This window comes from Triticum aestivum, chromosome 2B (genome assembly GCF_018294505.1).
Source record: "Triticum aestivum cultivar Chinese Spring chromosome 2B, IWGSC CS RefSeq v2.1, whole genome shotgun sequence".
Lineage (NCBI taxonomy): Eukaryota > Viridiplantae > Streptophyta > Magnoliopsida > Poales > Poaceae > Triticum > Triticum aestivum.
Genome location: NC_057798.1, coordinates 716453561 through 716480630, shown reverse-complemented (window position 1 = coordinate 716480630; position 27070 = coordinate 716453561). Strand labels below are relative to the sequence as shown.

The 27070-nt window shown below is 47.2% G+C and overlaps 2 protein-coding genes across 2 annotated transcripts; both read right to left on the bottom strand.

Annotated features, from left to right (window-relative positions):
* Positions 1-19444: 19444 nt before the first annotated feature.
* Positions 19445-19973, bottom strand: LOC123042263 (uncharacterized). Its single transcript, XM_044464748.1, has 2 exons — positions 19836-19973; positions 19445-19717 (listed from the first exon to the last, which is right to left on the bottom strand). Exons 1-2 carry the CDS (start codon positions 19969-19971, stop codon positions 19590-19592), a joined length of 264 nt encoding a protein of 87 aa, XP_044320683.1. The 5' UTR covers positions 19972-19973; the 3' UTR covers positions 19445-19589.
* Positions 19974-24214: 4241 nt separating this feature from the next.
* Positions 24215-24921, bottom strand: LOC123042262 (pectinesterase inhibitor 12-like). The gene has a single exon (XM_044464747.1). It carries the CDS (start codon positions 24886-24888, stop codon positions 24370-24372), a length of 519 nt encoding a protein of 172 aa, XP_044320682.1. The 5' UTR covers positions 24889-24921; the 3' UTR covers positions 24215-24369.
* Between the last annotated feature and the right edge of the window lie 2149 nt (positions 24922-27070).

The following is a 27070-nucleotide window of genomic DNA, read 5'->3' as shown; positions in this document are numbered from 1 at the left end:
TCCTCCTCGGTCGTAGCCACGATCATTGCGGTCGGGGCGCTGACCGACCCTTCCTTCTCGCACGGCTCAGAGCTCTTGCCATTCGTTGGTGTTGTTGGTGTGGAGGTCGTGGTACACACAGTACCGGCTGCCCTTGAAAGACTCGGGCTGATCTCTGCCCCGCTTGGTGTCTGGTTCTGCCGCGAGCACGGCATCCCCCTTGCGCTTCACGTCCTTGGCCTTGGATTTCTTCTCTTCTGGGTCTGCGGCTGGCAGCTTGAGAAGGGAAAGGCGCCCTTCCTCAGCCCTGGCGCACTTGGTTGCCAGGTTGAACAGCTCCAAGGAAGTGCACAGATCTTCATGCATCGCCAGCTCCTCCTTCATCCTGACGTCACGCACGCCATCGGAGAAGGCTGAGATGATGGCCTCCTCGGTCACCCTGGGAATCTTGAGTCGTGCGCTGTTGAAGCGCTGGATGTACTTCTGCAGGGTCTCCCCTGGTTGCTGCTCGATGCGGCGCATATCGCTCACAGCAGGTGGCCGGTCGCGAGTACCTTGGAAGTTGGCGATGAAACGGGTGCGCATCTCGTCCCAGGAGGAGATCGTGCCTGGGGCCAGGTTCAGGAGCCAGGTGCGGGCCCCATCCTTGAGCGCCATGTGAAACCAGTTCGCCATGACCTTCTCGTCCCCGTTGGTGGCTTCGATGCCTAGCTCGTAGAGCTGGAGGAACTCCGCAGGGTCGGTCATGCCGTCGTAGCGAGGAGGCAGGTCCGGCTTGAACTTGCAGGGCCACGCGACGCTGCTCAGCTCGGTGGTGAAGGTGCGGCAGCCTGCTGTGGCCACGGGAGGCCTCTAGTGACGGGGAGCTTGGTCTTGCGGGCCCCCATGCGCTGTAGCTGGGAGCAGCGCGGGGTCTTGGCGCGCTGGAACGGGAGCGTGGTCGCGACGGACTGGAGCAGGAAGCACTCGGGCAGCTTCTTGGGGGCGAGGGACCTCTTGGCAGCTCTGGTCTTGCTGCGCTGGCACCGGACGGGGTGGGTTCCGTCCAGGGGCCACGCGCCTCGGGGCCAGGGCGCCTTCTTGAGGGGGAGGCGGTTGAGGCGCCCCCGGAGCTTCATTGCCTGCGCAGGGCGGGGCGCGGTGCAGCGAGAAGGACGGCGCGGGGGAGCCCCCTACGGCGCGGACGAGCTCGGCGACGCGGTCGAGCCATTCTTCATAGACGTCGTCGACCGGGCGGTAGGGCAGGAGCTCATTTGCTGCGATGAGCACAGCCCGAGCCTCCATGGCCGCATGGGGTGCGCGGGACGAGGAACCAGCCGGGGCGAGCGAGGGAGTGGCAGTGCGGCCGTCTCGCCTCATGGACGGATGCTGGGATGATGCCTGCTGCTTGTTCCCCGCCGGGCCGGTGGAGGCGTTGACGGCGGGCGATGGGGAACGACGGGGGTGGCCGCCGACGGGGGCCGTCTGGGCGACACAGGAAGCGAGAGCGGCTCGGCGCTCGGCGCGGGCCCGACGAGCGTCTGACATGGACGTGATGGTTGGTGAAGAACAGGGCGGTGGAAGATAAATTCCGGCGCATCCCTACCTGGCGCACAAAATGTCGGATTTTGGGTTCCGGCAGACCCTCTAGATTCGAACACTGGGGTGCGCACGGAGATTTAGCCCTCTGCCTACCTGCACCTCACCGCCTCGCTATGAACTAAGCAATCAAAAGGAACAACACAAGAGACACAGAGTTTATACTGGTTCAGGCCACCACTGTGGTGTAATACCCTACTCCAGTGTGTGGTGTGGTGGATTTCCTCTTGGGCTGATGATGAACAGTACAAGGAAGAACAGCCTCGCGAGGGTCTATTCTTGGCTGGTGCGATGAACTGCTAGGGGGAGTTCAGTCGCTCTCTCTACCGGTTTCTAGGTGAGGATCCCCTTGATTTCTAGATGCCTCTACCTTGTGGTGGCTAGTCCTATTTATAGGAAAAGGCCCAGGGCCTCTTCCCAAATATTGAGCAGGGAGGGCGCCAACAATTGGCCATTTTGAAGGGGAACATCTAGTACACTTATCCTGACTAAAGTTGGTCCTCGCCTGCCAAAGGCTCTAGTGGTGACGCCGGCTTGGGCTCCACGATGACTTCCGTCCTGCCGTTCTGCTAGTCTTGGTCTTGTTGCACCGAAATGGATGCCTTTGCTTGATGCTCTCGCCTGCGCTTGCTCCCTTTGCACCAAAGAGGAAAGAAGGACACTGCGCGGGCTGGCGCCCGCCTGGCGCCCTTGGTCGTCATGGCTTGCGTCATGGACGCCTCGCGAAGTACTCCGCCTTGATCTCTCCGCCTCCTCGCGAGCCAGCCTGACGAGGCTGTGCCTGAGGAAGCCTCCTGTCGTCCGCCCCGCGAGGCTTGGACCCTCGCGAGGGTCTTGAACTCGTGCTGATGAAGATGGGCCATGCTGGGCCGCCCCTTGAGCCACGTCGCAGGCTGCAGGTAGCCAAGTCTGGGGACCCCCGTTCCCAGAACACCGACATTTTTATTTTCTTATACTAACGGAGCTTACGAGTTTTCTATTGAGTTTTGTGTTGTGAAGTTTTCAAGTTTTGGGTAAAGATTCGATGGACTATGGAATAAGGAGTGGAAAGAGCCTAAGCTTGGGGATGCCCAAGGCACCCCAAGGCAATATTCATGGATGGCCAAGAGCCTAAGCTTGGGGATGCCCCAGAAGGCATCCCCTCTTTCGTCTTCGTTCATCGGTAACTTTACTTGGAGCTATATTTTTATTCGCCACATGATATGTGTTTTGCTTGGAGCATCATTTTATTTTGTTAGTATTTGCTTGTTGTTATTTAGAATAATGTTTTGCATCTTTATTTTCAATAAAAATGTCAAGGATAGCCTTTACAATGCTTATTCTGCTAGTATACATGTTGCTGTTTGAAAACAGAAAGTTTACCGCTGTTGCAAAACTTCCCTAGAAAAGTCAGAGAATGATATAATGTTGAAACGTTTTTAATATTGAGCTCTGATAAATATTCAAAAGCATAGTATTTTTCTCATAATTTTTGGAGTTAGGGGAGTATGATGAATCTTGCATTCTTTACAGACTATACTGTTTTGGCAGATTGTTGTTATGGTTGCATTGTTTGCATATGTTTGCTTATTTATGATTCTATTTGAGGATAGGAGTATTAAATATGCAGAGGCATTTAGTATGCAATGTTGAATAATTATTTTAGTGATTTGTTACAGTAGAAAATGATAAGGTTTTTGTATTGGTTTATACTAACCTATCTCAAGAGTTCTTGTTGAGTTTGGTGTGCATGAAGCTTTTGATAAAAAGAGAAACCATGATATGAGAGGAATTAAGGAGACATAACAGCTCAAGCTTTGCGAAGCCCCGTTAGGCATCCCACCTTTCTTTTTCAACAACTATCGGTTAGTATCGGTTGAGCCTAAGTCTTTGCTTCTTCACATAAGTTGTGCTATGCTTGCAATGTCATTTTATTTTTCTTTGCTTGCTGTTTGAACAAAATACCAAGATCTGAAATTCTTAAATGAGAGAAAGTCTTCACATAGTTACACAGCTACTCATTGATCTTCACTTATATCTTGTTGGGGTAGTTTTTCCTTTACTCGTGTGCTTCACTTATATCCTATGAGTAAATGGTTGAATGAGTTGATTGTCATAAATCTGAAAATTATATATGTATCATTTGCTTATCCCATGGGGAGTAATGACTTCACATCTAAGAAGTAGAGGTTGTAAATTTATTGAAGGTTAGCAAGCATTGTATTGGTCATTTGAACAATTCATGACAGATTATTGAAGGAAGAGAGATTTCACATATAAATATATTATCCTAGACATCTTTTATAATTGTGAGCACTCATTAAGTATGACATGCTAAAGAGTTGATGTTGGACAAGGAAGACAACGTAATGGGTTATGTTTTCTCACATCTCAGTTAAAGTATATTGTCATGGATCATTCAAACATGTTGAGCTTGCCTTTCCCCCTCATGCTAGCCAAAATTCCTTGCACCAAGTAGAGATACTACTTGTGCTTCCAAATATCCTTAAACCCAGTTTTGCCATGAGAGTACACCATACCTACCTATGGATTGAGTAAGATCCTTCAAGTAAGTTGTCATCGGTGCAAGCAATAAAAATTGCTCTCTAAATATGTATGATCTATTAGTGTGAAGAAAAGAAGCTTTATACGATCTTGTTATGAAGCAATAAAAGCGACGGACTGCATAATAAAGGTCCATATACAAGTGGCAATATAAAGTGACGTTCTTTTGCATTAAGATTTTGTGCATCCAACCATAAAAGCACATGACAACCTCTGCTTCCCTCTGCGAAGGGCCTATCTTTTACTTTATGTCTTTTACTTTATGCAAGAATCAAGGTGATCTTCACCTTTCCCTTTTTCATTTTATCCTTTGGCAAGCACCTCGTGCTGGGAAGATCCTGATATATATATCCAATTGGATGTAAGTTAGCATGAACTATTATTGTTGACATCAGCCAAAGGTGAATACGTTGGGAGGCAACACTATAAGCCCCTATCTTTCTTAGTGTCCAATTAAAACGCAATAACCATTAGTATTGCATGAGTGTTAGCAATTGTGGAAGACTATATGATAGTTTAGTATGTGAAGTTTGCTAAATTAAAGCTCTGACATAGACCCTTCCTGAAAATAGGATGAATTGCAATTGTTTGATGACTGAGAACATAGTTTGCTAGTTTTCAAGAAAGTTTATGGTCTATGCTTTGACATGTGAATTGCTTGTTACTTGTTCGTGAGAAGTTTTATGAGATGAACTACTGTTATGACATATAATTATGCTAGAAAATGTTATTGGAATTATCATTGATCAAACTTGTGCACCTTCTAGCATTCACACTTCATAAATTCTTTCTTTATCATTTACCTACTCGAGGACGAGTAGGAATTAAGCTTGGGGATGCTGATACGTCTCCAACGTATCTATAATTTATGAAGCATCCATGCTATTTTATTATCTATTTTGAATGATTGCGGGCTTTATTATACACTTTTATATTACTTTTGGGACTAACCTATTAACCGGAGGCCCAGCCCATATTGCTGTTTTATTGCCTGTTTCAGTATTTCGAAGAAAAGGAATATCAAACGGAGTCCAAATGGAATGAAACCTTCGGGGGCGTGATTTTTGGAAAGGATATGATCCGGGAGACTTGGAGATGAAGCCAGAGAAGGTTCGAGGAAGCCAGGAGATAGGAGGGCGAGCCCACCCCCACCCCCCTGGGCATGCCCCTGTCTCCTGGGCCCCTCGAGGCTCCCCTGACCAACTTCTTTCGCCTATATAAGTCCACGTACCTTAAAAACATCAAAGACGAAGATAGATTGGGAGTTCCACCGCCGCAAGCCTCTGTAGCCACCAAAAACCTCTCGGAGCCTGTTCTGGCACCCTGCCGGAGGGGGGATCCCTCACCGGTGGCCATCTTCATCACCCCGGCACTCTCCATGACAAGGAGGGAGTAGTTCACCCTCGGGGCTGAGGGTATGTACTAGTAGTTATGTGTTTGATCTCTCTCTCTCTCTCTCTCTCTCTCGTGTTCTCTCTATGGCACGATCTTGATGTATCGTGAGCTTTGCCATTATAGTTGGATCTTATGATGTTTCTCCCTCCCCCCTACTCTCTTGTGATGAATTGAGTTTTCCCTTTGAAGTTATCTTGTCGGATTGATTTTTTAAGGATTTGAGAACACTTGATGTATGTCTTGCCGTGCTTATCTGTGGTGACAATGGGATATCACGTGATCCACTTGATGTATGTTTTGGTGATCAACTTGCGGGTTCCGCCCATGAACCTATGCATAGGGGTTGGCACACGTTTTTGTCTTGACTCTCCGGTAGAAACTTTGGGGCACTCTTTGAAGTACTTTGTGTTGGTTGAATAGATGAATCTGAGATTGTGTGATGCATATCGTATAATCATGCGCACGGATACTTGAGGTGACATTGGAGTATCTAGGTGACATTAGGGTTTTGGTTGATTTGTGTCTTAAGGTGTTATTCTAGTGTTAACTCTATGATAGATTGAATGGAAAGAATAGCTTCGTGTTATTTTACTACAAACTCTTAAATAGATCGAGCAGAAAGGATAACTTTGAGGTGGTTTCGTACCCTACCATAATCTCTTCGTTTGTTCTCCGCTATTAGTGGCTTTGGAGTGACTCTTTGTTGCATATTGAGGGATTTTTATATGATCTATCTATGTTATTATTGTTGAGAGAACTTGCATAGTGAAAGTATGAACCCTATGCCTTGTTTCCTAGCATTGCAATACCGTTTACGCTCACTTTTATCATTAATTACCTTACTATTTTTATATTTTCATATTACAAAAACCTATATCCACCATCCATATTGCACTTGTATCACCATCTCTTCGCCGAACTAGTGCACCTATACAATTTACCATTGTATAGGGTGTGTTGGGGACACAAGAGACTTTTTGTTATTTGGTTGCAGGATTGTTTGAGAGAGACCATCTTCATCCTACGCCTCCCACGGATTGATAAACCTTAGGTCATCCACTTGAGGGAAATTTGCTACTGTCCTACAAACATGTGCACTTGCAGGCCCAACAATGTCTACAAGAAGAAGGTTGTGTAGTAGACATCAGGGAGTCATGGATTAGGGGGTCCTCGGACAGCCGGACTATATACTTTGGCCGAACTGTTGGACTATGAAGATACAAGATTGAAGACTTCGCCCGTGTCCGGGTGGGACTCTCCTTTGCGTGGAAGGCAAGCTTGGCAATTCGGATATGTAGATCACCTTCTCTATAACCGACTCTGTGTAACCCTATCCCCCTCCGGTGTCTATATAAACCGGAGGGTTTAGTCCGTAGGACAACAACAATAATAATCATAGGCTAGCTTCTAGGCTTTAGCCTCTACGATCTCGTGGTAGATCAACTCTTATAATACGCATATCATCAAGATCAATCAAGCAGGAAGTAGGGTATTACCTCCATCGAGAGGGCCCGAACCTGGGTAAACATTGTGTCCCCCGCCTCCTGTTACCATTAGCCTTAGACGCACAGTTCGGGACCCCCTACCCGAGATCTGCTAGTTTTGACACCGACATTGGTGCTTTCATTGAGAGTTCCACTATGTAGTCATGATAAGGATTGATGGCTCCTTCAATCATCTGCAACGATGCGATCCAGGATGAGGTTTTCCTCCCCAGACAGATTTGCGCATTAGGCGGCTTCGTACTGCAGGCCAACTCGCTTGGCCATTTGGAGCAGATCGATAGCTACGCCCCTGGCCATCAGGTCAGGTTTGGAAGCTTGAACTAAGCTGCCGACATCCACGGAGACTTGATCTTCGAAGGATTCGAGCCTATGTCAGGCGCGCCAAACAGTCGCGAGGAGCATGACCTAGATCTGCTGTCGGACGGTGTTCGGAAGATCACACCTGCGGCTGCCCCGGCTCTTAATCCGGAGCAGATCGTGCCATCTGAGGATGGGTGGATGGACCCCGCCACGGAGGCCGCACACTCATCGGCGATAGAGCCAAACACAGAGTTCGCCTCCGATGAGGCATGTGTCGTCGGACCCTCAGACTCGTCTCTGGCCATAGGCTCCGAACCACATGCATCCGTGCCTATCGAATCTGATTGGGCACCGATCATGGAGTTTACCTCCGCTGATATCTTTCAGCACTCACCCTTCGATGACGTGCTAAATTCACTGAAATCTCTCTCCCTGCCAGGAGACTCCTGGCCGAACTATGTCTGGCTTGACTGGGAAGCGGACAACGAAGAAATCGTTCCCCACCCACCACCCACTTAATAGCCACTGTCGACGACTTAACCGACATGCTTGATTTCAACTCCGAAGACATCGATGGTATGGACGACGATGCAGGAGAAGAACAGGAACCACCGCCCACAGGATGCTGGACAGCCACCTCATCATATGATATATATATGGAGGACACCCCTAAAGAAAGCGATGGCGATGAGGCAACGGCCGAGACAAAGCGGCGTATCAGCCCAAATACCAGCCCGCACCCGTCGCCAATCAAACAAAAACACTAAGGCCCGGGGCTACACGCAGGACCTGCATGACGTATTGGAAAACGAAGTAGGACAGTCAAGATCGATCTACGGATCACGGGGGCGCGCCCCAACGCGTGACGATGACCGTCACGCCGGATATACTAAAAGCAAATCCGACCGGGCCGAATACAACAGACCAGACTCATTGGAACTGTGTCATGATGTATCCCGGCATAGAGGCGCCGCACACCCCCTATGCTTCACTGATGAAGTAATGGATCATGAATTCCTAAAAGGGTTTAAGCCCGTGAACATTGAATCATATGATGGTACAACAGGCCCCGATGTATGGATTGAAGATTTCCTTCTCCACATTCACATGGCCCGCGGTGATGATCTACATGCCATCAAGTACCTCCCAATAAACTCAAAGTACCAGCTCAGCATTGGCTGAACAGCCCGCCGACAAATTCTATTGGTAGTTGGGAGAACCTGGAAGACGCATTCCTTAACAAACTTCCAGGGCACTTATGTGTGACCACCAGATGCTGATGACTTAAGTCACATAACCCAACAGCTCGGAGAGTCAGCTAGGAAATTTTGGACTCGGTTCCTAACTAAAAAGAACCAAATTGTCGACTGTCCGGATGCCGAAGCCATAGCGGCCTTTAAGCATAACATCTGCGATGAGTGGCTCGCCCGACACCTCGGCCAAGAGAAACCGAAGTCCATGGCAGACCTCACGACACTCATGACCCGCTTTTGTGCGGGCGAGGACAGCTGGCTGGCTTGCAGTAACAGCATATCAAGAAATCCCGGCACTTTAGATGACAGAGACAACAACGGCAAGCCACAACGCAATAGACACAAGCGTTGCAACAATGGCGACAACGTCGAAGACACAACAGTCAATGCCGGATTCAGCGCCTCTAAATCCGGTAAGCGTAAAAAGCAATTCAAAAGAAACAATCCGGGCCCGTCTAGTCTGGACCACATACTCGATCGCTCGTGTCAAATTCACGGCACTCCGATAAACCAGCCAACCACACCAACAGAGAATGCTGGGTGTTCAAACATGCCGGCAAGTTGAATGCCGAAAACAAGGAAAAGGGGCCGCATAGTGACGATGACGAGGAGCCCGGGCTGTCGAACACAGGAGGACAGAAGAAATTTCCTCCCCAAGTGAAAACGGTAAACATGATATACGCAACCCATATTCCCAAGCGGGAGCGGAAGCGCGCACTCAAGGACGTCTACGCGATGGAGCCAGTCGCCCCAAAGTTCAATCCATGGTCTTCTTGTCCGATCACTTTCGATCGCAGGGACCATCTTACCAGTATCCGTCATGGAGGTTCGGCCGCATTGGTCCTCGACCCCATCATTGACGAATTCCACCTCACACGAGTCCTTATGGACGGTGGCAGCAGCTTGAACCTGCTCTATCAGGATACAGTGCATAAATTGGGCATCGATCCCTCAAGGATCAAACCCACCAAAACCACCTTTAAAGGTGTCATACCAGGTGTAGAGGCCTGTTGTATGGGCTCAATCACATTGGAAGTAGTCTTCGGATCTCCGAACAACTTCTGAAGCAAGGAGTTAATCTTCGATATCGTCCCCTTCCGCAGTGGCTATCATGCACTGCTCGGGCGAACCGCATTTGCTAGATTCAATGTGGTACCGCATTATGCATACCTCAAGCTCAAGATGCTAGGACCTCGCGGGGTTATAAGAGTCAATGGAAACATAGAGCGCTCCCTCCGTACAGAGGAGCACACTGTGGCCCTCGCAGCAGAAGTACAGAGCAACCTTCTTAGGCAGACCTCCAACTCGGCAATAAAGCCCTCGGACGCCGCCAAGCGAGTCCGAAGTACTCTGCAACAGGATCGCCCGGCACGTCTAGAGCTGGCCTAGAAATCCGGCCCCCGTCCTAGTCCCGGTCAAGCGGTGAAATTTGTGCCGCGCGTACATAATTATGCACTTAAAATACCATGGGCATAGGTGGAGGAATGGCCACAACGCGGTCCAAAATACGGCTCAACCGTCACAAGACCCGTACACCTTTCATCCTTTTCTTTCTTACAGGTCCCTACTTTCTGGAGGCTATCGAACCCATTACAGGACGGAAAAACCAAGGAGGCAAGAAGCTTTGACGTACAAGGGAATCCCCAAGTGGTCTCATAATGATCGCTATACCTGTTTTACATACCCACACGCAGCTCGCTCTTGGTTAGGACATGTCAAATAGTCCTATTTTCCTTATCGCACTACTTGTACACATACGCCTTGACTTATTATTATAACAAGGGAAAATAATGTACAGCGTCAGCTTATTATTACACTTCTCTATCTTTTCCTTGACTGTTTATTTATAGCTCCCATACATTTTGGTACGATCTGCTCGCCAGGGGCTTCAGTGTACCCCATAACACGGCAAGAAAAGTCCGAACACTTTCGACAGTGCGGCACCCCGAACTTATAGCATTATATGCATCAGCTCTGAATCATGTCTTGGGTCAATAGTTGGGTTTGCCCGGCTCCCATGTTTTGGTGCCTTACGTTCCGCTATATTGGCTAAGGTAGCACACGAAGAACTACTGTGATTGTGTCCCGGTTCTTCTGGACGAGCACCTCAGTAGAGAAAGCCGAAAACTGACTGTCATGATGCAGCGAGAGCTGGTCGCTGTTCGAGTGGTCTCAAATCCTTAAAGATTTTTTCCACTTTGAGAGAGGAATCAGCCTTGTCCGATTTAGGCGTATATAGCGCCCCAAGTTCGGCTTTCCGAATACCAGGGGCTACGCCAAAATTTAAAATTATAGACTTCTATGGCTAAGTGAGAGTGATAAAACTGTATAGTCTGATTTCCTTGTTCGTCGCGCTAAAAACCTCCTTAAAGGACCAAAATTTTTGATAAAGAGGTTTTAGATTTATCCCGAACACCCCAGTACTAGTTACATGGGGGCAGAAGCCGATGACTGGCCAACTCTCAGATTTTATAAATGGCCGCACAGAAGGTAATATTTTAAATCAACAAGCATTATATAGCGCACATGAACTCGTTTTCATATTACAGGATCAGATGAGTACATTCACTCAAATATTACATCCTTAGCACATTCCTCCGCCACAAGGTGGGCGCCCTTCATGACACCGTCATAATACTTTTCGGGGTGGTAGTGCTCCTTGCCCTTCGGCGGCCCCTCTGTCACCAGCTTCTCGGCATCCATCTTCGCCCAGTGCACTTTCGCGCGGGCGAAGGCCCGGCGTGCACCTTCAATGCAGACTGACCGCTTTATGACTTCGAGCCGTGGGCAGGAAGACACAAGCCGCTTCACCAGGGCGAAGTAGCTGCTAGGCAGGGGCTCGGCAGGCCACATCTGGACTATGAGGTCCTTCATGGCCAGTTCGGCCGCCTTGTGAAGTTTGACGAGTTGCTTCAGTTGGTCGCTCAAGGTCAACGGATGTTCGGCGCCAATATACTGGGACCAGAACAACTTCTCCGTCGAGCTCCCTTCTTCGGACAGGTAGAACTCCGCGGCATCCGATATGCTGCGCTGCAGATCTGCGAACGCTCCTGGAGAGCTCCGAATTCGGGTAAGTAAAAGGAAAGTCTCCTTCACATGCTTGCTTTGCATAATGAATGCCTTACCCGCCGCTATCTTCTTGGCCGCCTGAATCTCCTGGAGGGCCTTTTGGGCTTCGGCCTTGGCATCTTGTGCGCTCTGGAGGGCCTTCGCAAGCTCGGACTCTTGCGTCTTAGAGTCACGCTCCAAGGACTCGTATTTTTTGATGAAATCCTGGAGCTCTTGCTGGAACTCGTCGACTCGGGCCTCTTGTTTCTCGCGCTCAGCGCGTTCCTTGGCCGCTTTGTCTTCGGCCTCGGTCAGCGCCTTCTTCAGGGCCACCACTTCAGTCGTGGCCCCTATTAAAATTCATGACGCTTCTATTAGCATCAACAACTTTTCATTTATATAACATACAGACGGGGTATTGTATACCTTTGTTTTCCTCGAGCTGCTTCTTCACGAGGCCGAGCTCTTCCTCGTTCCGGTCCAGGTCCCGCTTCAGTCCGGAGACCTCCGCAGTACGAGCGGCTGCGGCTAACAGCGACACCTGCTTATCCACATAGACATCTTCTGTTAGACTCCTGTGGATGCTATTTGATCCTCTGTTTGGCCTTTCTTTCTGAACACCAAACAGAGCATCAGGGGCTACTTTCTATAATGTGATATTTTCTTATAATTTTATTACTTATCTCGAAGCCTGTTAGGAGGCTGACGCAGGCTTCGGTCAATCCACTTTTGGCAGACCGGACCTTCTCAATCACCCACTCATGACGGTGCGGTGCTCTTCGTCAATGGATGCGCCGTGAAGCGCTTCCAGCAAGTTATCCGATGCCTATGGATGGACAGAGGTCATCGGCACAGGCGGCTCGCCCTCCTTACTGAGGGGCTGCCTGCCTAAACACGGAACCACAGGAGGTTCAGGCGTAGTATCCGGCTGGGGGCGAAACTTGCTGCGGCCCCCGTCATCAGAATCCATGGGGGTCTTCCCCCCATGTGCCTGGCGTCTGGGGTTTTGCCTTGGGGCGTCTCCAGAATAGTCTCCCCCTGGTTTGGTATCCTCTCGGACAGCACCTCGGTGTTGTCCGCGGGCCGGGGGGGAGGTGGCCGTCGGGAGTGAATCGTTGTTCATCGCCGACTGACTCAAAGATCCATCCGAGGAGGATACGTTGATATGGGCTTTGGCCGGACTGCACGATCATATTTGGCATGATAAGAAGCGATAAAGCAATACGTACCGGAAGTATTATAGTGTCCGGATACTTACAACTTCGCCAGGAGCTTGTCCCTGGGCAACCACTCCTTGTCGCTGTAGGCGGCTGTGGTGGAGTGGTCCGGAGGGAGGGTCTTTCCTTTCTTGGACCCTTCGGCCTCCCCGGATGGGGAGGCCTTCCTTCCCCCCCCCCCTCCTGGTTGGGGGGGAGGGCTTTCTTCTTCCTCCTCCTCGTTTACGTTGGAGGAGCGTGCCTCGGTGTCTTCGGACGATGAGTCCGACACAACCTTGCGCCGAAGACCTTTCCTGGTCCCCATGGCCTTCTTCTTGGCCTTCTTCTCTGGCACCTCATAGGGCGCCGGAAACAACATCTCTGTTAAGAGAGCCGTTGCTGGATCTTCAGGTAGTGGAGCTGGACAGTCGATCCGCTCCGCTGTCGCTACCCAGTCCTTTTAAATTGGCGTGGGGGCTTAGATTCCTCCCACAAATATACTAGGGAAAGGAACATCTTGTAAAATATAGAGAGCTTACCGGATTGGCGGGGCGCTTTGCGCTGAGTCCGTGATCCTCGGTAATGGGAGGAGGTACCTCGGCGGTCTTGAACAGCACCTTCCAGACGTCTTTGTGCGTCGTGTCGAAGAGCTCTCGTAGCGTCTGGTGCTCGGCTGGGTCGAACTCCCACATATTGAATGCCCGTCTTTGACACGGAAGGATCCGGCGGAAGAGCATATTATACCTGGACCACGTTGACAAGCTTGATTTTCTTGCTTATCATATTTTTGACATGGGTCTGGAGTCCGGTCAGCTCCACCGGTGAACCCCAGGCTAAGCCCTTCTCTTTCCAGGAGGTGAGCCGCATGGGGATGCCGGATCAAAATTCGAGGGCCGCCGCCCAGTTGGCGTCGCGCGGCTCAGTGATATAGAACCATCCCGATTGCCACCCCTTCACGGTCTCCACATAGGAGCCTTCAAGCCAGGTAACGTTCGGCATCTTGCCCACCATGGCGCCTCCGCACTCCGCTTGCTGGCCGACCACCACCTTCGGCTTCACGTTTAAGGTCTTCAGCCACAGGCCGAAGTGGTGCTTGATGCGGAGGAAGGCCTCGCACATGACGATAAACGCTGAGATGTTGAGGATGAAGTTGGGGGCCAGATCATGGAAGTCCAGCCCGTAGTAAAACATGAGCCCGCAGACAAATGGGTGGAGGAGGAACCCCAGTCCATGGACGAAGTGAGCAAGGAATACAACCCTCTCGTGGGGTTCCAGAGTAGGGAGAATCTGCCCTGCATCCGGGAGCCGGTGCGCGATGTTTGCTGCCACGTATCCGGCTTCCCGGAGCTTCGTAACGTCCTCCTCCGTAACGGAGGAGGCCATCCACTTGCCTCCTGCTCCGAACATGTTTGGAATGGCTTTGTGGAGAAGGTGAGACATTGGGCGCTGGAGCTCGAGCGTGCGAGAATGGATGAGCAGGGGAAGAAGAAGGCGTGGGTGAAAAATAGGAATCCTTATCTCTTTATAAAGGCGGTAGAAACTATGCGCCTCCCCACTTGGCCCGTAAAATTGCTTATTCCCCAAGCGTTGTGATTGATGGCGCAGTTAGGTTACCCACACCCGTATTGATAAGAATCCCGTGATAAGGGGACATGATCTCTGCTTCGACAAGACGTGCCAAGGAAATCGCCTCGCAATATGTGCAGTAGCTGGTTGAGAAAAACGGTTCGAATAATGACCGGGCCGTGGCGAGATGTCACGCTACGAAAAACTGTCAGCAGATTAGATTTGTGGAACATTGTGCTCTCTACGGTGGTATGTGGAATTTGTTTTGCAGAGCCGGACATGATCCTTGTGTTCAAAATCTTCTATGGAGTATTCGGAGAAGGAACCCGCCTTGCAATGCCGAAGACAATCTGCGCGCCGGACTCATCGTCATTGAAGCCTGGTTCAGGGGCTACTGAGGGAGTCCTGGATTAGGGGGTCCTCGGACAGCCGGACTATATACTTTGGCCGGACTGTTGGACTATGAAGATACAAGATTGAAGACTTCGTCCCGTATCCGGGTGGGACTCTCCTTTGCGTGGAAGGCAAGCTTGGCAATTCGGATATGTAGATCTCCTTCTCTGTAACCGACTCTGTGTAACCCTAGCCCCCTCTGGTGTCTATATAAACCGAAAGTTTTAGTCCGTAGGACAACAACAGCCATAATCATAGCTAGCTTCTAGGTTTAGCCTCTACAATCTCGTGGTAGATCAACTCTTGTAATACTCATATCATCAAGATCAATCAAGCAGGAAGTAGGGTATTACCTCCATCGAGACGGCCCGAACCTGGGTGAACATTGTGTCCCCCGCCTCCTGTTACCATTAGCCTTAGACACACAGTTCGGGACCACCTCCCCGAGATCCGCCAGTTTTGACACCGACATCAGAAAAAATTGGTACAAGAAGCCGTGGATACACTTCTTGATAGTGGGTCCAGCGGGCAACCGACGAGGGATGGTCACAATAAGATCCTCGCGGCGCATCGATGTATCAAGAACCAAGAAATTCATACCCGCCTTTAGGATGGGAACTTGTGGGCACATCATAGCACTTGATTGTTGTGCTCTTATCTTAATTTTTATTTGGATTATTTATTCATTTTGAAACCTTTTGTGTGTCTGAATTTTAATAATTATATTTGTAAACTTTGAATTTGTAATGTTGTTAAATTATGTGAACCTAAATTACCAAGTTTTATTTTAATATGTGTGCAAATATCTAGTTGAAATGGAGTCTGTAAATCAAAAGATAGAAGAATTGGCAAAGGAGTTTTTATAGGGAGTTAAGTTTTAGGAGTTCAGCTAGGAACCTTTTTTTAACTCCTTAAGTTTTAGGAGTTCAGCTAGGAACCTTTTTTAACTCCTTAAATTTGAGGAATTAAGGTTTCAAAAGGTGTTTAAGGGGCCAAATTTATGAGTTCAGTTAGAGATACCCTAACAGACTTGTCGTATTCGTGGTCGCTATATTGCATATGAAGTGCACTTCATATACTTTTGGAGGATTAACATGCGATGTGCAAATTCAGGATTGTCATATATTAGCCTCCATATATTTTTTTACATATGAGACCCATAGGTCATTGGCTACATACTTATTCTTCAATTTCTCAGCTTCTACTTTGCTTCATCACAAACGGGCTAGCGACAACGAGGTCAACGTCGTCACTCATGAACACATGAAGAACGGGGATGACCACATGCACGACCACGAGGCGCGAGGATGATTTTGATGGCGGCGGTTTCGGCGATGGGGTACCGATTCCGGTGGCGGTGATGCTTGAAATTATACAAAGCATTAAGACATACTTCCACCGTTTCTCAGTGGATGCCCCACCTAATGCATACTATAATTCTGAACAACAACAACAATCTCACTCCAAATCGCCGATGAGGGCGGCCGCCTGTCCTGCTTAAAGATCGTCACCTAGTAAGGCCGTTGGGGCGAAGTGTAAACTGTGGGCCGCATGGAGGAAAGTAGAGGTTGTGGACGGCAGTGAGGGAACTGGATGTTGTGTCTGGTAGGATATGAGCTACGGAGGACATGACGACGTCCTTTTTATAACTGTGTTGTGGCCGGGGGCAGAAAAACATGGCGGATAATGGCAGAAGAAAAATATGACGAAAACCAGGTGAGAAATGACCACGAGCATTTGGCACGTGGATGGCCGCCATTAATTAACACGCAGGAAAAGAAAGGAGTGGCCCTGGAAGGTGGGGAGAAAGGTGAAATTTCCCTCCGTCACGAACGGTTGACGGATGGAGCTTAGAGGGTCACGAGGAAGGAGACGACAACTGAAGAAATTGCACGAATCACAAACTATTATAAATGATTTTGTGTACAACACCTGTTGTCCAAGTTTGTTGCACAAAAATGCTCCAATCCCTCATTTGACGATGTTAACATTTTTTGTGTGGGTGATTTGACTATGTTAACATGATTCCTAATTAGTGGACTCTGCTTGTAAGGGCACACGTAACACAGAAAACGACTATGGCCAAGAAAAACTGCTAATATTCACAGTTTTAGTCGCCCGTCACAATTTATCACTACTAGGAAAAGGCCTACTAATGGCGCATCAGTTTTGCCTACTAATGGCGCATCACTGGTGCGCCATTACTAGCACGCCATTAGTAATTTTTACTAATGGCGCACCACTGATGCGCCATTAGTATAGGCCACTGGTGCGCCATTAGTATAGGTCACGGTGCGTCATTAGTATTTTTGAATTTTGAAGGCGGGAAAATAGTAGTGGCGCACCGTCTAACCCCCACCGTGCGCCATTGCTATTTTTGAATTTTGAATTTGGATCTGGATTGTGATTTTTTTGCCCATTTTTTGCTAGTTTTTTTTGCTCGTTTTTTGGCACGATATTATTTCAAATTTTGTTCCTGTTTTTGAATCTTGTACGTTCTTTTGCCGTGTTCTTTTGCCGGAGAGGAGTTCGCCGGAGAGGAGGAGGAGGAGGTCACCGGAGAGGCGCTCGCCTACATCGCCGGAGAGGAGGAGGAGGTCGCCGGAGAGGAGTTCACCGAAGCATCGGAGAGGAGGAAGGAGAAACCATGAGGGAATGGGAGGAGAGGAGGGAGGAGGAGCTCACCGGAGAGGAGGGAGGAGAAACCGTGAGGGGAGGGGAGGGGAGGAGAGGAGGGAGGAGGAGGTCGCCGGAGAGGAGGAGGAGGTCGCCGGAGAGGAGAAGGAGGTCGCCGGAGAGGAGAAGAAGGAGTGGAGGAGAGGAGAGGAGGAGATGGAGTGGAGGAGAGGAGAGGAGGAGATGGAGTGGAGGAGAGGTGGAGTGGAGGAGGTGCGCCCAGCCATATATACGACATAGTAATGGCGCACCGTGGGCAGGTGCGCCATTACTAACTTTTTTTTATTTTTTTGACTTATTTTGAATTTTGAAGGCGGGAAGATACTAATGGCGCACCATGGGCCGGTGCGCCATTAGTAACTTTTTTTAAATTTTTTTGACTTATTTTGAATTTTGAAGGCGGGAAGATACTAATGGCGCACCATGGGCCGGTGCGCCATTAGTAACTTTTTTTTAATTTTTTTTGACTTATTTTGAATTTTGAAGGCGGGAAGATACTAATGGCGCACCATGGGCAGGTGCGCCATTAGTAACTTTTTTTTTATTTTTTTGCCTCTCCAGATCTTAAAAGCCCCGTATCTTTTTTCTGTTAGGTTTTTGAGGATTTTGAAAATGTTTAACGGGGTTCCTTCGTTAAATTCGGATGTAATTTTTCGAGTAGATGATTTTTCATATAAAAAACTTTTTCATCCGAGTTAGTATGCAAAAGTTATGCCCATTTTTACAAATTCTCGAGAGATTTTGCAAATGAAGTCGAAATTCATATTTGCAAATTTTCCCAACAACTAGACCACATATCACATGGGAAACTTATTTTCTTTTATTTTTTTTACATTTTCATCATTTTCTTTTATTTTTTTAAACTGAAAAGGCGATCCACCGGGGGGGGTGCATTCGGTGGAAGTGGTGACCAAGTTACTAATGGCGCACCGTGGCATGATGCGCCATTACTATTTCAACTAGTAATGGCGCACCACTCCCACGGTGCGCCATTAGTAGTTTTGACAAAAAATTTTAAAAATTTTTTTTACTAATGGCGCACCCGCGATGTGGTGCGCCATTAATATTTTGACACTAATGGCGTACCAACACATGGTGCGCCATTAGTATATAGTAATGGCGCACCACATGTCTGGTGCGTCATTAGTGTTAATTCCATCTATAGCCCTTTTCCTAGTAGTGTATTTCAAACTTATCATTTAAAACAAATCCAAAAACCAGTAAATCATACTTATATCTAGTACTGACTTGATAACTACTCCTCCGTTTCCAAATATAAGTCTTTCTAGAGATTTCAACAGGTGACTACATACGGAGTAAAATGAGTGAATTCACACTCTAAAATATGTCTACATGCATTCGTATGTTATAGTTCATTTAAAATGTCTACAAAGACTTATATTTAGGAACGGGGAGTATGTGCTTGTTGCCGCATGCACACTTACAAGCAGGATCCATCTGTTAGAGACCATGTGGACAGAATCAAATTACATATTAGACCTAGCTACAACAGATTATTACACCAGTAGATGGTGTTTTCTGCAACAAACTTAAAAAGTAGATGTTCTGTGCAAATTTGACCCAAATATTTGATGGTTTGTGCAATTTGCTCGACGACGGCTTTGATCAGAAGACCACCCGCAGGCAGGCGGTCTCGGCCTGATTTGTTTACTCTGCTTCTCTGGTCCTCCCATGTAGTCTAGCAGTGGAACAGAGCAACCGCTTGACCTTTCCATTCCAGGTCCGGACGAACCTCCCTTCTGTCTCCGGTTGTCGGGCAGGCAGGCCGCGTTGCCGTTTGCTGGAGGCACGCTACCTGCTCGACGGTTGGCACTCTGCCCTAGTATTGGCATACGATTTCTCCTCTGTTTCTTGCGCGACACAGCTTCAGTTTGGCTGACATTAGTTGTTGTGCTAGTGGCGCCAGGCAAGTAATTTTTGGCAGGTCTGGAAACTTGTGAAGTAGTAGTTTCAAATCCACAATGTGAACACCTATTGCAGGCGAACGAAATATAAACAAGGTTGCTCTTATTTTATTCCATCAGTCGATCATAACGATCGAGTACTACAATACAGAGGAAGCTAGGGACATTTTTATTGCTTTCGTCACTTCGAGCTCCAGCTGCACTTCACTTGGTGCTCCACGTGCGGTGAGGTTAGCACCCTCTTCCCTTGCATGGTAGGATGAGGTGGGGAGGAGGCGGAACAGGGATGCTGGGCTTGGCCGCATCGAGCAGCACCTTCTCTTCCCTGATGCCATGGCTGGGTTTAGAAATGACTCCCCCTGGTCAAGACAGAAATCAACTATCTCAGTTTCTTGCACCTCTTATCAATAGCTAGCTAATCAACCAAGATAATTACTACTGTAGTAGGATCAACTTGAGAAGATGACCAAGACTAACCAGAAGGGGAAACGCTGGTAACCAGCAGAGACGATGCAGTCGTTGGATCGGCCGTTGGCGTCGCCATGTGGACGAGCTGGCTCATGGCCAGGAGGACGACCGCCAGCTTCATCACTGCTGCTTTTGTGCCCGCCATTTTCCTTCTCGGTTGGTTCTTGCAGTTGCAGGAGACTGAAGCCGCTACTTATATAGTGGAGGGGCCGACAGTTCTACCTAATTTTTTTTATTTTTCAGAATAATCATAGCTAGTACTCCGTACTTCTTAAGGCTTGCCCGAGTGCATGACCTGTAAGTTACGAGTCTCTTTCTACTTCTATAGGTGGAATCAAAATCTAGTAGCCTGACACTAGTGCTAAAGCAGCACATGCCGATGATCCTTGCTGGAGTAGTTGTCTTGCCCCTGTCCAGTAAGTGTTCGCGTTTTTTTCAAAAAACATTAATTTGATTAAAAAGTGTTTGCTTATTTTTTAAATGTTCATACTCCTATAATATAAAATATGTTCATGTATTTTTTAAGGCATTTTTAATTTTAAAAAGTGTGCATATTTTAAAATGGTTCATGTATTTCTAAAAAGATTCAAATAATTAAAAAAAGTGCTTGCGCGTATTCGAAAAATGTACGTGTAATCTTGAAATATGTTTACGCTAGAGAATTTTGAAAGATGTACGTGTAACTTGTAGCAAGTCTCGATAGGTGGAATCAAAAATCTAGTAGCCTGCCACCGTGCCACGAGTGCCGAAACAGCACATGCCGATGATCCTTGCTGGAGTAATTGTTTTGTCCAAGGACAAGAAAGAAAACCGATCGGTTATGGACCAACAGGGGTTTTTTTTTTTTTTGAGGGGATGGACCAACAGGGTTTGTCAGCCTTCGTCGTCGGTCCATATTGTGGTCGCGAGCTCCGGTCTGGAAGTTACTGTGTAGTGTAATGGTGCTTCTCAACTCCGGTTTTGGACATGAGAAACAAGAGAAGTATGACAGAAAAAGCATATTTTCCTCGTCTTTGCTTTATAATCATAATTTTCTTTTCTTTGGCGTACCTTTGATTGTTTGTTAGACAAAATACTCCATTTTCAGTTTTTTCCATTTTCCCGGTTTGGACCCACATGTCATATTTGCAGTGCCAATTATCAGAGTAGATGTCTTCGTACTCAGCTCATGTATGTGCACATACGGACCTGGGAGATCCTACAGCGAACATAGCTTTATTCAAACTTTATTCAAAATCGATAACATTACTGGTACAATGCTTCGTATCATTGCTACAAGAAACCACAAAATTATTTTGAAATGTGTTCAAGCATTCCTTAACATTTCCACATAATTTTTAAAAGTGTTCACACATTTGAAAACATATACTTGTATTTGTAAAAAAGAGGTACACTTTTTTAAATAACATTAGAATAAAAAATAAAACAAAGAAGTAAATGCAAAAGAAAAATCAAAAAAATATAAAGATTGAAAACGACCAAGAACCAAACAGAAACAATAAAGAATCAGGATCGTCGGGAAAAAGGTGAAAAATCTAAAGAAAACCGCCTGATTCAAACACGATGGAACCACATGCTACTGGGCGGCCCATGCCAGCTCATGTGTAGGTGATTGTGCGATATGATATACTCCATCAGATTTTAAAATATAAGGTGTATTAATTTTTTAGAAGTCAAACCTTTTTATGTTTGAACAAGTTTATAAAAAAAATATCAGTGTCCACAATACCAAACCAATATCATCATATTCAGCCTGAAATATGTTTTCATATTTTATTTAGTTGGTATTGTAGATTTGTTCTATAATGTTGACAGTTTGACTTTTATGAAAACTAATACATCTTATATTTTGAAAAATAGAGGAGGTGGCTTTACAGGCCATCACCCACCATAAGCAGCACTTGCATTTTTCCTCAAATTAATCATGCCCTTTTTCACAAAATATGAACCTTATTATTCTTCACAAATAGTGTACTAACATAGGAAGATTTAAACATGATATTTCTGATGGCCTCTCTTCACCGAATGGAGCTGCCAAGGAAAGAGAAAATGATTTTTTTTTAAGAAAGAGAAATGAAGCTGCTATCTATCCTCGCATCTTCATATTCTACTCCCAATGGGCCGAGCCTAGGTGGCGACTGATGGGCCGAATTGGCTGGAATAAAAAATCATAGACAGATGAGCCTAAAAAAAGGGCAGCCCGGTGCATGTAGCTCCCGCTTGCGCAGGGTCTGGGGAAGGGTCCGACCACTTTGGGTCTATAGTACGCAGCCTTTTCCTATATTTTTGTAAGAGGTTGTTTCCAGGACTTGAACCCGTGACCTCTTGGTCACAAGGCAGCAGCTTTACCACTGCGCCAAGGCCGTAGACAGATGAGCCTGATTTAAAATATAGATAGGTCTAAATAGCAAGTATAACTAATGAATAGGGTTTTATCAAAAAAAAACTAATGAATAGAGAATGTTAATTTTATCTTCTTGGATGCCCCAATAATAACATAATGCATATATTTTCAAACACAATCCTCCCTTGTTTTATTTATATCAAAGGACCTAAAGTTTTTACGATACTTGGTTGGTCAAACCTAAGAGTACCACCAAATTCATAAATTTGAAAATCACACATAATTTTAAAAGTACATGTATTTATAAACAATGGCATCTCTTCTTTCTTTATATGAATGGATTAGAAATGTTGCCAGACGTGATTGCCCAAGACTGAACAAAATAACAAATGCATTATTTTCAAAGCACACGTCGTTATAAATGAGAGTCTGCGCCATTTGATGCAACGGTAATCTAGTGTCTTGTAATAAGCAAGATGTAGCCCCACGCACCGTTAAAAAACTAGCCATGGGCATAGCTCTATTGTTCTTTCATTCATTTTTTACTTTTGTTTATATTTTGAAATATTCTAGACACATATATTTTCAAAACTAATTTACTTAAACTTTAGAAGTGCTCATCGCACATTTACAAAATTTATAAGGGGTAGAAAAATTGTTTGCGCAATTTAAAAATGCAGTACCATTCAAAAAAAATATCCGGAACATGCAGAAAATGGCCATGCCTTCCAAAATATGTTTGAGGCCATTAGAAAAAGGTTGATAATTTAAAAAGAATGGTCGTGTAATTTTATAAAAATGTTTCATGCCATTCAAAAAAGTGTTCATGATATTTGAAAAGATAGTTCACATTTCTGAAATTATATATTTGTGATATTAAATTATATTTTGTACCATTAAAAAATGTTCATGAAATTTAAAATAGTGTTCATGTGTTTGTAAAAAAAGTTCATCACAGTTTGAAAACAATTATATAATGTAGAAAAATGTTTGTATAATTTAGAAAAAAAGTTCTCACCATTCTAAAATAAATTATGTGCATTTGATTTTTTTGAAATTTATTCATAAAAATGTTCAAACTTGTATTTAAAAAGTATTCACATGTATTAAAAAAATGTTATGTGTGTATACAAAGAAGATGTAGAATGTGTATTGAAAAATTAGACATGGATTTTTAAAAACAAAGTTTTTTTTACAAAAAACATGTAGAAACAAAAGAAGCAAAATAACAACACGGAAGGTTTTAAAAGCGGTCCGAACCGACACATTAGAACTTTCCCAAAACCGCTCCATGGAGCTATAGTGTTGGACTGGACCGTTTAGTGGTGCCCCAGAGGATAGCTGGGGCAATGTCTCACAACAAGCAAGATATAGCCCCCACGCACAACCCTGGTCAGGTCAACTAAATTAGCCCAGACAATAAAACAGAACAACAACCGCTCAGCTTGTGCGAAAAAAACCGCAAATCTTGAAACACTCTATCCAATATGAGGGACAGGGAATTTGATAAAACTGTAGAAAAAACAACGAATCGCTAAAGCACATCTAGATGTGCCGCTCTACCATTGATTTTATGTGTAGATTTGAGCTGGTATTTCCTTCTCTCTTTTCTTTTCCTTTTCATGTTTGATCCAGTCACTTAGATGTGCAATAACTATACCACATCTAAATGTATCCTAGACAGATCCAAACAACGAACACTCTTAGTCATTGGAAAGAAATTTTATTTGCATTAGAAGCATATTCGCTTGTTGACGGAAGCACAAATTGTTGTGTTAGAAACAAAAATATAATTATTTTTTACATAATTTAACCAGATTTTATGCTAGATTAACACAAATTTCATAAACACTGAAAGGAAATTCTCTAGTTGAAAAAACAGGTTTCGGTTTCTTTTGGGACGAAAGAAATACTGGTAGGGTTCAAATAAATTTGAATGGTATATTAAGAGGAAAGCAAAAAAGCAATGATGAATGAGATTGCAATTATATCTGAAATGGTTTATTTGAAAGATTATGTTTTTCATAGTTCCAAGAATCAGCACAAAAACAAATCCATAGAAAAGAAATGTGTTCCATCACGTCTTTCATAGTTCAGTGATAACATTATGGGCTTATTAATTTCGAGGAGTTTGCTCATTGAAATGACTATTGACTCTTGCTGCAGTTACACAGATTCATATCCTCGGTGGCTAGCTAACTACAGCGTCAACAGCTTCGTTACATCCAGAGCGATGGCGCACTGCACCCCAAACTTGAAGTTCTCAGCGTCGAACGGAGATTTCACGCCTGCCTTGACGAACTCGTCATCGCAATATTGGGGGATGTCCAGCGCGGAGCTGAGGCTTATCACCGCGTCTCCCAACTTGCCCGACGAGATGCCCTTGGCAGCCTTGTCGAACAGACCGACAGCCCCGGAGTACATATTGTCGCAGTAGGCGATGACCTGCTGGATCTTCTCGTCCTTTTCCTCGGCCTTCAGGGTCGCGATGCGCTTGCGGGTGTCCACAGCCGTCGCACTGGCGATCCCAGTGGCGATGACGGCGAGGCCGCGCTTGTCCGCAGCGGCGCTGTCCTTGTTGGCCTTGAAGAACTCGATGCAGATGTCGTAGGTGTCAGCGCCGCCGAAGCGCTTGCACGTGTCTTGTAGGATGGAAGCACTGGACGAGGCGAGAATCATGAGGAGGACGAGAAGCGAGAGAGCTTGCGACGGCCTCATGGTTTTGCTGCTATGACTTTCTTGGGTTTCTGAGATGTTATGTGGGTTGAGGTTGATCTATTGAACTGTAGGTGGAGGGCATATATAGAAGATTGTCATCTAGAAAAATAAGCACAGATATATATGAATTAATTTCGAAGGACCTTGGCAGAACAATTAAAAATGGCTACTATTAATTAATATTTATTGCTTGCTTATCTATCAATAAATATTTGATATAGTATTATTGATCAAATTATTAAAGCAGTGTAAAATGAACGGTCCAGATTTAAACCATAGAATGGACACTTCTAAGTTCTTTTCAGATTCTAGTTAGTACTCGATTCCAATATATGCTGTTTTTTATGGGAAATGGAGGCGTATCCTCGGCCTCTGCATCATAATCATGCATGCAGCCATCTTATTGAATAGTCTTAAAGTATCACAAAGTCATAAAAGTATTATAGCTCGCAAGCGGAGCAAAACAAAAAAAAAGAAGTACATGCTCAAAATCACAACCGGTAAGGCAAAATAAAGAATAAGCTCCCTAGACTCATATCCTAAACTCCAATATATATGTTGTGGGCGGCATACAGTCACAGGGAGATGTCTAGTTCTGATAGATGTACCGTATGAAGCTCTTTTTTCTTTCTTTCTTTTATCCAAAAAGGCTTTCGCCCGGCTTTATATATAAAGCAATAACCATCAACAAGTCGATACAAACACACGCCACCCCAACACACGCACACACTCAAGGCTAGATACATAGGTGTTGAGCGCAACTACACCACCCTAATCGCTCCAAGAGCTACCAGGGACCTCAACCGTGAACACCACCGCGAAGAGACGAAGCCACATACGACGAACCGTGAGCTCCAAGGCGGCCCCTTCAGGAAGGACATGACACCAGAGCTCCGCCACCGCCCGATCCACGGATCAGGGTTTCCCCTGGAGCAACACAATGGGCAATGAGGACCGCGACGCCGCCTTCAAGAAGGGAACGAACTCGCCGCCGCCGGCCTGCCCGAAGACAGAACTGGTTTTCACCCCGGCCAACACTCACCGCCCCTGGCAAGGTACGAACGCCGCACCACCGCCACTGATCGACGCACCACAACCACCATGCCGCCCACACGGCCATGGCCACCGGGCAGCACCCGAGCCACGGGCTCCGCCCATGAGCACCGTGCTTCCACCTCCAAAGCCGCCGCTCCGGAATCCAAGACCACCCCAACCCCTTCAACCAGAGCCAACGACACCGCAGACGAAAAAAGCACACCCTTTTGGCAAAGAACGGGGCCCAGCCGGCCGGAGCAGGGCAGGGGAAGCCATCGGAGGCTGCCGGCCGTGCCGCAACCACCATGCCATTTCACGAACCGGGGCCAGGTCTTCGTCGCCACCCCCGGCAACAGTAAGACCCGGAGGTACCCCTGCCAACTCCCCGGAGCGCCCCTGCCACCATGGCCAACCACAAACGAAGTGCGGCGCCGTGCTCCACCTGCCGAGCGCACCTCCATCTGCAGCTCCGAGCACCCCAAGAATCAGGGGAAGGTAGGTCGAACCGCCGCTACTGCGCTGCCATCCCAACCAGCCAGAGTGGCCCCGGTCGGGGCAGCCGCCCGCAGCCCAAGCCACCCGTAGCCCGCGCCATGCCGAAGCCAGATCTAGCCGAGCCGCCGCGCCGCCATCGCGTCTGCCGTCCCTGACCTCCAGCACATGCACAACCACCCACCTCCACCAGCCCCAAAGGTCATGGCAGAGGTGGCCGCCCGCTGGCCGCGCCGCCCTCGGCCCGCGCCACCGCAGGGCCAGATCCGACCGACGCAGCCGCATCGGACCCCGTGTGCGCCCGCCACCACGCAGCCCACCGCGCCTGCAGCAGATCCCCGCACCGTCGCCCGCAGAGCCACCGCCGCACCGCCACGTCCCGCGTTCCGCGACGCCCCGGCTCGAGAGCACCGGCCCGCGCTAGCCCCTGCCTCGCGAGGGGGTGAGAAGGCCCCGCCGCCGCCACCGCCGGCCGGGCTTCGCCCGGGCGCACCCTTTGGCGACGGCGGGAGGAGGAGGAGTAAGGGAGAGGAGGTGAGGCGGCCGACGGCTAGGGTTCCTCCCCTGCCGCCCGCGGGAGCGCCAGAGGAGGAGGAAAGGGGAACATCGTTCTGTTTTCTGTTTCTTTCTTTTTGGGAAGTGTTTGTGGCCGGGG